The sequence below is a fragment of the Bos indicus genome, chromosome 8 (assembly GCF_029378745.1).
Source record: "Bos indicus isolate NIAB-ARS_2022 breed Sahiwal x Tharparkar chromosome 8, NIAB-ARS_B.indTharparkar_mat_pri_1.0, whole genome shotgun sequence".
NCBI classification, from domain to species: Eukaryota; Metazoa; Chordata; class Mammalia; order Artiodactyla; family Bovidae; genus Bos; species Bos indicus.
The window spans coordinates 69,820,421-69,832,941 of record NC_091767.1 but is presented as its reverse complement, the minus strand read 5'-3'; the positions used below and the strand labels follow the sequence as shown (position 1 = coordinate 69,832,941).

Sequence of the window (12,521 nt, the reverse complement as noted above, 5' to 3'; positions counted from 1 at the left end):
TTGTGTGAGGCTCAACTTCAGTCTGGCAGGCTCTGGTCAGTGATCAGACAGGCCTATTCCCTGGGTCCCCTGAGGTGGGGGGGTGGGACAGCGGTGGGGAGGACAGGCAGGAACATTGCCTTGAAGCTCCCGAATCACTTCATCTTCCTCCCTGGCCTCTCCCAGCCCAGCTCTGACCTAGAAAGGCTCCCGCGCCAGCCCAGCAGCTGCTCTTTATTACCTCTTCCGTGGTGGTCCCTGGCCGTTGCCTCACCAGGGCTGGGTAATGAGGCTGCGCTAATTACCATTAGGCCTGGATCAGGGCCCGGAGGGAGATGAAGAGGGCAGGTTTTTGATCCTCCAGCCCCTGGCGTTGGGGTTGTTGAGCTCTTGTTCCCTGTTCGGGTCCAAGGGGTGGGATTAGGGAGAGCTCCTTCTAAGCCAGGCCGTCTAGAGGCTCAGCCACGCAGGGAGACGGACCTTGGCCTGTAGGGATTTCTCCCCACTCCTGCCCTGGGCCCCTGCCCCCAGCCCCTGCCCATGCCTAGGTGGCAGAGTCACCCAAGGAGCTGGGTGCTGGAGGGGCCAGCAGTTCAGGAGGGAGGTATCAGAGCTCCACTGCTGATGGCTCTCTGAGTCAGTCTCCAGGTGTGAGGGTTCAGAGCTGGGTGGGAAGGACCTCGGGCCAAGCACACCCTGCCCACGGGGGTCCCAGGGGCTATCACGGAGGCTGCTATGGACACCCAGGCTGGCAGGGTGAGGCAGGGGACACCAGCCTGGAGAACTGGGGGACTGACTCCCGCCTCAATTTCACCACCAACGAGGCGGCCTTGAAATTTGATGCCTGGCTTCTAAAGCCAACTGGAGAGAGATCCCGGCTGCTTCCCACCACCCCAGCAGCCCACCACCTGCCAGGAAGGTGGGTGAGTGGCCGGCCGAGGGGGCGGCCACTATCTCCGCAGCAGATCCGCTGACCTCTGCCTGAGCCCCCTGGCCAGCCTGCCTGCCTGCCTGGCTTCTATGCATCCCGTGGCCGACATGCGATCCCCTCCAACCGGGTAAACCCGGCGCTGCCTGTTGCCGCTTCTTGCCAGGCGAGAAGCTCCCAGGGACCCCAGCACCGGAAACAGGAAACTGCAGCTTTCCTGTCCTCTGATGAGGAACATTGCCACATGGCCTCCCCACCGCCCCCGGCCTCCCCTGGGGGGCTCGGCCTCTAATCCCAGTCTCTGGGCCGTGTTCACATGGTCGGATGGGGATGCTTTCAATTTCCCTTTCCTGGTGGGTGGAAGATCCCGGCTGTGTGGGCACAGATTGAGGAATGGCAGGCATTCCCCACCAGGGCCGGCTGCTCCCAGCCCACCTCCCAGCCGGCCTCCCTTCCCTCTGCCTCCCGCTGCCTCTTCACCCGGGAGACATTTGCTGATTCCCACTCAGGATGGGCAAGAAATGGACAGAGCTTCAGCAAGCACTCGGGGTAGGCCCAGCCTTGCTCTTGCTTCTCCGTGGGTAGATGTGATTCAGTCTTTAGGAGCTTGGGATGTAGTGAGGAAGCCATGCGGCATTCCAAAAAAATGGTCCAGAGTGACAACTGCCAAGGCGGGGCAGTGCAGTGGAGCGGGAAGAGCCGTGCACAGGCCAGGCTTGTCTCCTGTCTATGGAAGGGGAGCAGGGCTAAACTCTTGAAATGACCAAGCCCATCATCACCTCCCTGAAGGAGCTGTCATGGGCTGGAGTCACTCTGTGCATGGAGGACAGAGACCCTCCTGGGGTCCTGGCCCAGGGACCCCATGTCCCCCTCACCAGTAATTTTCGGGGGACCCCCGGCACTGGGCAGAGATGTTCTGAGCCCTCAGCCTTGCTTCTTCATGGCCACCCAGTCACAGTGCAGACTTGGTCCCTAGGGAGAGCTGGGCCACTTGTCCTTGTCAGGTCAATTCCGAAGGTGCCCTGTAGGGTCCCAGAGCCATGTCTGGAAGGGGCCCAGGCCCTGGGGACCAGCCTGTGCTTGTCCTAACCTCCCTCCCACGTCCCTGCCCCGACGTGAAGGTAGAGGCGGCACTTACACACCCCAGACAAGGAGAGCGGGGTCAGCACTGTGGTGTTTATACTCTCTAATACATGGAGCTGGCAGAGTTCTGTAACTTCTGAGGAGAAAATGAGGAGGTGGGGCTTCCGTGAGGCAGTGACCAGAGCCAGGGATTCAGATTACACTGGCTGACCCCCCCTGCCCCACCTCAGTTTCCCTGCTTGCGTATGGGAAGGGCATGACCCCACCCCTAGGGGGTCCTGAAGTCCAGGGCCCAAAGCCACCCAGGTAGTAAGTGGTTCATGATCCTTGGTGGCAAACGGAGTGAGTGGAGCAGCCCCCCTCGGCCTCTGGTTTGACTGTGGAGTGCTCTGATGGGAGACAGGAGTTAGTGTGGTGAAGAGACCATTTTCCTGGGGGGTCTCACAGAGCTGCTGCTGCTCCCCTCCAGAGGACAAGTGGTCTCGCTCCCACAAGGCTGAAGGTAGCCTCCTGTGAGCACACTCATCCCCTGAGGTTGCCTGGAAATCTGCCCTGGATCCATTCCTCCCTGCCTCAGCTCAGGACCTGTCCAACCTAGGGTTGGATTCCTACTTCCTGTGTTCACTTCAGTTCAGTCACTCAGTTGCATCCAACTCTTTGCAGCCCCATGGACTGCAGCACGCCAGGCTTCCCTGTCTATCACCGACTCCCAGAGCTTGCTCAAACTCAAGTCCATTGAGTCAGTGATGCCATCCAACCATCTCATCCTCTGTCATCCCCTTCTCCTCCCACCTTCAGTCTTTCTCAGCGTCTGGGTCTTTTCCAGTGAGTCAGTTATTCGTATCAGGTGGCCAAAGTATTGCAGCTTCAGCTTCAGCATCAGTCCTTCCAATGAATATTCAGGGTTGATTTCCTTTAGGATTAACTGGTTGGATCTCCTTGCAGTCCAAGGGACTCTCAAGAGTCTTCTTCAGCATCACAATTCAGAAGGATCATTTCTTTGACACTCAGCTTTCTTTATAGTCTGACTCTCACATCCATACATGACTACTGGAAAAACCATAACTTTGACTAGATGAACCTTTGTCAGCAAAGTAATATCTCTGCTTTTTAATATGCTGTCTAGGTTTGTCATAGCTTTTCTTCCAAGGAGCAAGAGTCCTTTTAATTTCATGGCTGCAGTCACCATCTGCAGTGATTTTGGAGCCCAAGAAAATAGTCTATCATTGTTTCCATTGTTTCTCTATTTGCATTGAGGTGATGGTACCAAATGCCATCTTCTTCGTTTTTTGAATGTTGAGTTTTAAGCCGGCTTTTTCACTCTCCTCTTTCACTTTCATCAAGAGGCTCTTTAGTTCCTCTTCACTTTCTGCCATAAGGGTGGTGTCATCTGCATATCTGAGGTTATTGATGTTTCTCCCGGAAATCTTGATTCCAGCTTGTGCTTCATGTGCTGCATTTCGCATGATGTACTGTGCATATAAGTTAAAAAAGCAGGTGACAATATACAGCCTTGACATACTCCTTTCCCAATTTTGAACCACCAGTCCATTGTTCCATGTCCGGTTCTAACTGTTGCTTCTTGGCCTGCATACAGATTTCTCAGGGGGCAGGTCAGGTAGTCTGGTATTCCCATCTCTTGAAGAATTTTTCCACAGTTTGTAGTGATCCACACAGTCAAAGGCTTTGGTGTAGTCAGTAAAGCAGAAGTAGATGTTTTTCTGGAACTCTCTTGTTTTTTCGATGGTCCAACAGATGTTGGCAATTTGATCTCTGGTTCCTCTGCCTTTTCTAAACCCAGCTTAACATCTGGAATTTCTCAGTTCACGTACTGTTGAAGCCTGGCTTGGAGAATTATGAGCATTACTTTGCTGGCATGTGAGATGTGTGCAATTGTGTGGTAGTTTGAGCATTCTTTGGCATTGCCTTTCTTTGGGATTAGAATGAAAACTGACCTTTTCCAGTCCTGTGGCCACTGCTGAGTTTTCCAAATTTGCTGGCATATGGAATGCAGCACTTTCACAGGATCGTCTTTTAGGATTTGAAATAGCTCAACTGGGATTCCATCACCTCCACTAGCTTTATTCATAGTGATGCTTCCTAAGGCCCACTTGACTGCATTCCAAGATGTCTGGCTCTAGGTGAGTGATCATACTATCATGATTATCTGGGTCATGAAAATCTTTTTTGTACAGTTCTTCTGTGTATTCTTGCCACCTCTTCTTAATATCTTCTTGTTTCTGTTAGGTCCATACCCATCTTTGCATGAAATGTTCCCTTGGTATCTCTAATTTTCTTGATGAGATCTCTAGTCTTTCCCATTCTATTGTTTTCTTCTATTTCTTTGCATTGATCACTGAGGAAGGCTTTCTTATCTCTTACTATTCTTTGGAGGTCTGCATTCAGATGGATATATCTTTCCTTTTCTCCTTTGCCTTTAGCTTCTTTTTTCTCAGGGCTCTTCAGACAACCATTTTGCCTTTTTACATTTCTTTTTCTTGGGGATGGTCTTGATCACTGCCTCCTGTATAATGTCATGAACCTCTGTCCATAGTTCTTTGGCGCTCTATCAGATCTAATCCCTTGAATCTATTTGTCACTTCAACTGTATAATCATAATGGGTGTGATTTAGGTCATACCTGAATTGTCTAGGGTTTTCCCTTCTTTCTTCAATTTAAGTCTGAATTTTGCAATAAGGAGTTCATGATGTGAGCCAAGTTAGCTCCCAGTCTTGGTTTTGCTGACTGTATAGAGCTCCATCTTTGGCTGCAGAGAATATAATCAATCTGATTTTGGTATTGACCATCTGGTGATGTCCATGTGTAGAGTCGTTTCTTGTGTTGTTGGAAGAGGGTGTTTGCTCTGGCCATTGCATTCTCTGGGCAAAACTCTGTTAGCCTTTGCCCTGCTTCACTCTGCACTTGGCCAAACTTGCCTGTTACTCCAAGTATCTCTTGACTTCCTACTTTTGCATTCTAGTCCCCTGTACTGTAAAGGACATCTCTTTTTAGTGTTAGTTCTAGAAGGTCTTGTAGGTCATTATAGAACTGTTCAACTTCAGCTTCTTCAGCATTAGTGATTGGGGCATAGACTTGGATTACTGTGATATTTAATGGTTAGCCTTGGAAGAGAACAGAGATCATTCTGTCGTTTTTGAGATGGCACCCAAGTACTGCATTCCAGACTCTTGCTTGAATATGAGAGCTACTGCATTTCTTCTAAGGGCTTCTTGCCCACAGTAGTAGATGTCATGGTCATCTGAATTAAATTCACCCATTCCAGTCCATTTTAGTTCACTGATTCCTAAAATGTCGATGCTCACTCTTGCCATCTCATCTTCCACACACTTCCTGTGTAGGCTAGCCCAGTTCCCGTGTTGAGTCAGTCTTCCAAAGTGTATCTGACCTTGGCCTTGGAGATACAACCTGGTTGACCACCGGGGAAAGAGAAGTTATGAGCTGTGTGTGGTTCAGGTGCTGCTGGGGCCAGAGTAGCAAGAACTGCTTGACTGACCATGGGACGGTGGCCCGTCCAGAGCTGTACAACAACCCGCACCCGCTGCTTCTGTGTCATGGCACCCTCCTTCCTAAGGACAGGAGCTGAGGCGACAGCACCTTGACAAAGACGAGGAAACTGTCTGCAGCTCTCTGCCTGCCTGGTCCTTGTCCTGTCTCTGTGCCCGCCCCAACCCACCACCTCCCGGGCAGCCAGAGAGATGGAGCGGAGGCTAGGAACACTGGGGCTGCCAAGCAGGGGTGTTGCTAATGAGAAAGTCAGGGCAGCTGCTGGTGGTCCATGTCCAGTTTGGGTGGAAGGGGAGGGGCTCCCCCAGTACCTGAGACCCCCTTGTAGCACTGCCTGAGGCCAAAGAGGTGAAATGAGTCCCACCTTCTCTGGAGGGTCTCAGCCACCTAGGTGTCCAGCCCTACCTGGGGGACCATGTGTCGTGGAGGTGGCCATCTGCTCCAGTTTGCTCAGCACCAAGTAGGCCTGAGTCTTCTGCCCGGCAGAGCAGTCCTTCGGGTATTGGTTTGATTACAGCGTACAGGGGTCCATGACTGAGGATTCTGAGATGGGTGGCTGCTCTGGCCCACATTAGCATCTCCAGCTACACGGTGAGCCCATTACAGACACCCAGGCAATTAGAAGGATCCTCTTCAGTGGCCTGTTTGTTTCATCCAAGTTTACTGCCTGGGTCCACAGCTTTGTTTGGGACGTCATGCTCCAGGCAGGTTTCTGTCCTCTGTTCTCTGGCAGAAGTGGTCATTACTCTTAGGTCACTGCACTCTTGATCTGTTGAGTCTTTTTCCTGCCCAAACTTCCATTTTCTGAGCCTCCCTCTTCATGCTTGTCAGCCATAGAATAATCGCTGGGCCGTCATCTTCTCAGTTGGAGGTGGCATCTCCACCAGCTACTCAGGCTTAGTGTTCAAACCACCCTGTCTTTTCCTGTCCAGTTCCAGAAAACCCACTCACGGCTTTGCCTGGCCTCCTCCCACGCTCATTAGTCGAGGAGAACGCAGCATCCTTACCTGGATGTGGTCGTGCCCTGGGTTTGTCTCAAGACTGGGTTGCCCTTTCTAGTCAAAGAGGACCCTCATCACAAAGACTGTGCCCACGGCGGCCAACCACACCAGAGCCTCTGCTGCTGCTCTTTCTGACCAGCTGCTAGAGTGTTTCCCTGTGGTTCCTTTATCCTGGTGGGGCAGAGCTCCTTGAGTCATTTTTCTCAAACATTTGGTTTGACAGTTTGGCCATTTCAACAGCAGAACATGCGGATTCTTGCGTTTCTGGTGGAACTGGTAGAAAAGGGCAGGAGTAGGTTGTTATTTTATTGGAATATAGTTGATTTACAAGGTTATGTTAGTTTCAGGTGTACATCAGAGTGATTCTGTTTTTTGTTTTTATTTTTTGGCTATGCCATGTGGCTTGTGGGAGTTTAGTTTCCCAACCAGGGGTTGAACCTGTGTCCTTGGCAGTGAGAATGCAGATAGAGTCCTGACCAGTGGACCACCAGGGCATTCTCGATTCAGTTATATGTGTGTGTGTGTATGTGTATATATGTGTATTTTATAAACATTCTTTTTCAGATTGTTTTCCATTATATGTTATTACAAGATATCGAATATAGTTCCCAATGCTATGCTGTAAGGGCTTCCCAGGTGGCTCAGTGGTAAAGAATCCACCTGCCAATGCAGGAGATGCAGGTTTGATCCCTGGGTCCAGATGATCCCCTGGAGAAGGAAATGGCCACCCACTCCAGTCTTCTTGCCTGGAGAATACCATGGACAAAGGAGCCTGGCGGGCTACAGTCAGTCCGTGGGGTTGCAAAGAGTCCAACACAACTTAGTGACTAAACAACGACTACTTTGCAGTAAATCCTTGTTCACCTATTTTATATATAGCAGCGTGTATCTGGCTAATCCCAAACTCCTAATTTACGCCTCCCCTTCATCAATGGACATGAGTTTGAACAAAATCTGGGAGATAGTGAAAGACACGGAAACCTGGTAAACTGCAGTCCACGGGGTTGCAGAGTCAGACACGACTCAGTGACTGACAGTCTTGCCGTTTGGTAGCTACATTTGTTTTCTTTGTCTACGAATCTCTGTTTTGTTCATGTGTGTCGTGTTTTAGATTCTGTGTATGAACAATACAATATGATACTCGTCTTTCTCTGTCTGACTTAGTATCGTCATCTCTAGGTCCATCAGTCTTGCTGCAACTGGCATCATTTCATTCTTCTTTAATGGCTGAGTAATACGGGAGTAGGTATGGTTGCACCTGATGGCAGTGTGAGGTGGTGGGAAGGTGCCAGATGGAGAGCTGGGCCCCTTGAGTGGACCTCTGCTGGACCCTCACTACCTAACTGTGACCTTAGACAATTCATGTCATCTCTCTGGTCTCAGCTCTTGCACTTTTTTAAAGGAAGATGTTGGACAGAAGCTTGACCTCCAGGCTTTTCTGACACCAGCCCTCGGAGTGGCTGCCCTTGGCCCAGCTCCTGGGGCACCCTTGGATCCAGGCCCAGTCGTGAGGGGTGTGTCTCCATTTGCTCAAATGGCTTCCTGAGCCCTGTCCACCCGTCCCTTCGTGATTGTCTAGGGAGCTCTCCTGGTTCTGCTAGCTCATCTGTCTTTTGTTTCTTCTCAGAAGCGTGATGCTAATTAATAGAAGCTGAATCATTTTGTACCAAGTCAAAAAAAAAATACTCCAAGGAGTCTTCAGCTCCTCCATACTCTGAAATGTGTGGAGTCATATAAGGTGGGGGCTAAAAGGCAGTGGCCACATCGTTGGCATCTTGTATTCACGACCCCCTGAGTCTCCTTAGGGGCCATGGAGAGGCCCTTCACCCTGTCTTCCTTCCCCCGACCTTACCCCCTGGTGATATTCTCAGCATGTACCCCACTGAAGCCAGGGCCACATCTGTCTCATCCATAGTAAGATCCCCAAGATCTAGAATGAAGCCTGGTACTTGGTAGACACTCAGTATGTGTTTCTGAATGAGCGATGAACTGCCAGCCTGCAGCTCTAAGAACAGGCCTGTCTTCCCAGGTTCGGCAGTGTGTTCCCGAGTCTCAACATGGCAGTGAAACGGCGGGAGCAGGCCTTGCAGGACTACAGAAGGCTGCAAGCCAAGGTGGAGAAGTACGAGGAGAAGGAGAAGACGGGACCGGTGCTGGCCAAACTCCACCAGGTACCAGGAAGAAATGCTGGGGGTGGACCGGAAGCCGTGTGGTCCGACACGGCAAGTTCCTCCTTCACCAAGGGGCTAAGACACCAGATGTCCTGACACCTCCGCCTTCCCTCTACCACCCCACCCGACCCCCGACACACACACACATCTTGCCCCAGTCAGGGTTCTGGGTGAGCCGTGACACCCAGCGTGTTGCTCCCCAGGCCCGAGAAGAGCTTAGGCCAGTGCGGGATGACTTTGAGGCCAAGAACAAGCAGCTCCTGGATGAGATGCCGCGCTTCTACAACAGCCGACTGGACTACTTCCAGCCCAGCTTTGAGTCCTTGATCAGAGCACAGGTGAGGCGGCTGCCACCCCTCCTGCCCCGGAGGATGGCCCAGCGCTGCTTCCCTTGGTGGAGAGGCAGCTGTGGGCTTCAGACCAGCCCAGCCCCACCCCACACACTTGAAGTGGGCTTAGCCACTTTCTCCCACCACCCCCGCCCATTCCCCCAACTCCCCAGCACTGCCTGAGGGGAGGAATCCAGGCACCTCTGGTTGTTGGCTGGAATTCCTGTTTTGGTTCCTCCGTTGCTCTATGGTTAATCCCAGCCTTGGGACGGAGTCCCCCTTGTCCATGAGTCCTTCCCTCAAGTTCTCCCCACTCCCACTCAACCACAAGGGCAGGAAGAAACCAGGCCGCACCTACAGTGCCTCACCCTGATGGGCAGGTACCTTGCCTGGTGGGCTCAGGTGAAGAACAGAGGCCTTTTCCTAAGGACCCTGCACCCCTGCCCTTCCCTGATTAGCCCTTTTGGTGGAAGACTAGGGAGTGTCTTGACCTTTAGCAGCCCTGGGCAGGGTCCCTAAACCCTGGAGAGAACCATGCTCAGCACTCCCTCTGGGGCACCACTTTCGGTGGAAAGGTAGGCTCACTCGGGCTGGGCTGGGGTGGAGGTGCACTGAGGTGGCCCTAGGAACCATGCCTCCTGCCATCAAGGGTGTAAAGACAGAGTCACCGCTGCCCTCCTTCTCCGCCCCACGTTCTTCAAGCAGTTAGCAGGAGTTAGTCTCCCCATTTGTGAAAAGAGAGAAGGTTGAGATGCCAAAACCAAGAGGTTTTCTATATGTGGGACACCCTGCCGCCTACCCCTACTCCCCCAACAAGGTGACTGCAGGTAGTCAGCATCCTGCCAATTTCCCACCAGGTAACAAAGCTAAAGGCTCAGCATGTCCCCAGTCCGCCTCCAACCCAACACCTCACCTCCTGGCCTGGGTTTCTGGCGCCCTCTAGTGGACACACTCATTCTTGGAGCATCCACAGTTGCAGACACTGAGGAAAAGCCAGGTTTCTCCCTCCCAGCCTATCTTGGGAGAACCCCAAAACCCATGGGAATCATGGGATCCGGAGCCCTGAGCAGGATTAATATTAGTGACCAGAACCCCGGGGGTGCAGGGAAAGTGAAGCAGAGAGCTGAGTGCGTGGGGCAGCCCTGCCCTTGGAGGTGCACGCAGGCTTGCTTCCAGCGGCTTCTCCCTGGGCCAAGGGGCAGTGGTTTGAGAAGACCCTAGCCTTCCCTCTCCTGTGCCGTGCTCCCAGGCCCCCAGCACGGCCCCTCCACCCTGCATTGTGCGCAGGAGGAAAACCTCCAAGTGCCCAAGCGGGGAGCTCTGGGTGCCCTGTAACCAAGCAGCAGGGTGGTGAGGGGTTGTTTACTGCCTCGTCAGCGCCAGCCTCCCCCTCCCGCGGCTGCTGCTGTCATTAGTCACAGAAGTGAGCATTCTGAGTGACTCAGCCTGCGCAGTGCGGATCGGGGCAGGGAGCTGGGGGAGGGAGCCACCCGTCCTTGCCACCCCAGCCCAGGCCCCAGCCCCTCGGGTGACACAGGATTTGTTGGAGACCTTGTTTCAACTACCCCTCAGCCAGTGGAGACCCAGCTCTGGGAGTGTGGAAGGTGACGTGACCTGGCCTTGCCCCTAGTAGCACTGCAAGCCTCTGGAAAAGGAGAGTTCCTCCTTCCCAGAGACAGCTTGGAGCTGGAGCTGGTAAAATTTCAGGGTGTTCGAGCAGTGTCGAACGTTTTCTTCAAAGCCCATGCTTTCATTTGGTCGTGAGGTGGAGGCTGAGGCAGAAGGGGCCCCCGGCCTCCCTGGGGCCTGCCCAGCCCTCCACCACCTGAGAGAAGTTGATGGTCCTCACTCCTCAGCCTGCTGCCCCCACCGCCTTCCTGCAGGCCTCCTTCCTACTCATGTCTGTGCAGAAGACACAGAACAATCCTGGTCTCTGGCTTGGCTTTCCTGGGTCTGCAGTTGAGGCGTGGTCAGGGCTGGGAAGGGACAGAGGCCAGAACTGTGTCCCCTCTCACCTTAACCTTTAAGACTGTCCCAGGGCTCTGGGAGCTACCGTGACCTCTCCCCCACGGCCAAGAGCTTCTGGCTTCCATAAAGCAGGTAGCCCCTGACTCCCTAGGCCCACCCCCAGGATCCAAGGGTCCACCCACTCCCCCCAGCCCTCTCCCCTCAGCTGCCTGGAGAGCTCAAGCCTCCACCTCACTCCCCTTTGCACCCAGGCAGTGGGCAGCGAACGTTCCTGAAGGGCTCAGGGCCGTGGTTGTCCTGCAGTCCAAGGGGAAGGGTGGTGGCGGAGGGGAGGTGACGGAACAGCAGGGGGCCAGCCCATAGGCTCCAACTTTTCTGCTCGCCATCCCAGGGGTGCAGTGCTTTGGGGCCCCGTGTCCTGAGCACAGCACCTGCAGACCTCTCCTCTTCCCCCCCCAGGTCGTGTACTACTCAGAAATGCACAAGATCTTCGGAGACTTGACCCAGCAGCTTGACCAGCCCGGCTGCCCTGACGAGCAGCGGGAGCGGGAGAACGAGGCCAGGCTGAGCGAGCTCCGAGCCCTCTCCATCGTGGCGGATGACTGAGCCTGGCCTGGGGAAAACTCTGGAACACAAGCCAGCCTCCCTCATCTGCCCTTTTCAAAAGCTCGGGCATCAGCCAGCAAAGGGCCCCTCCTTGGGAGAAGTATGGGGACAGTGGTGGCTCCCCCTCCCCAGCCCCTGGGAAGGCCTGACACCAAGAGCCCTAGCAGGCTGCTGTGTCCCTACCCCACCGTAGCAGAAACCCGCAGACAGGTAAGCAGTGTAGGCTGTCTGTTCCTGAAGAACCGTCCAAAGTGCCTCCTGGCCTCGGGCCAGAGCCTGGACTGTCAGCTCCCTAGAGGTCTCAGCCTGGCTGCACAGTGGGGACCACATCTACCTCCAGAAGGGCTCCCTTGGGAGTCCCCCACCTACGCTGCCTTTTCACCTCAGACTCACCTTTTCTGGGAGAGGCTGCGACACTGCCCTGGAGTGTCTCCCAGCACTCAGGCTCAGCCCACTTCTAGCCTTTGGGTCACCTGCAGGGGAGACCCTTAGTCTTACAGCTTCCCTAGAAGCTGGGACTCAACGTGTGTAAACATCCTACCACACTAAACGTCACCGACCAAGTCATGGGCCTCAGAGCAAGAAGAGTGGGTTTATGTCTCACCTGGTTATTTGGAACTTTATTTTTCCAAGTAAAATTTTCAATGAAATGTCCATATATTATTGTGCTGTAACTATTAAGAAGGGAAGGGCCACCCCAGGTCTCTCTCTGGGTTAGGCTGCCCCCTTACCCCCTTAGGGGGGTGGTCAGGGCAGGGTTGCCCCAACCACCCGTAGCATCCCCTCTCCTGACCAACAGGTCATGGAGCCCAGAGCTGCCCCCTACCAGCCACCCTCTGGAGGAGACACCTCCACCAGCAGAGGCTGGGTTGAGGGTGGGGAGGAGAGTGCAGAATCAGACCTAGACAAGGAGTCAAGGGGAGAGCTATGG

The 12,521-nt window shown here is 53.6% G+C and overlaps 1 protein-coding gene across 4 annotated transcripts in view; it reads left to right on the top strand.

The window, feature by feature from the left end:
- The window catches only part of BIN3 (bridging integrator 3), a 50,558-nt gene extending 38,314 nt beyond the window's left edge, over positions 1-12,244 (top strand). For all 4 annotated transcript variants that reach the window (XM_019966328.2, XM_070794906.1, XM_019966329.2 and 1 more), the window contains 3 exons: positions 8,546-8,687; positions 8,891-9,025; positions 11,444-12,244. In XM_019966328.2, coding sequence (XP_019821887.1) covers positions 8,546-8,687; positions 8,891-9,025; positions 11,444-11,590 — 424 coding nt within the window. In that variant the 3' untranslated portion in view covers positions 11,591-12,244. The remainder of the gene's footprint in view (positions 1-8,545; positions 8,688-8,890; positions 9,026-11,443) is intronic.
- The last annotated feature ends 277 nt before the right edge of the window (positions 12,245-12,521 follow it).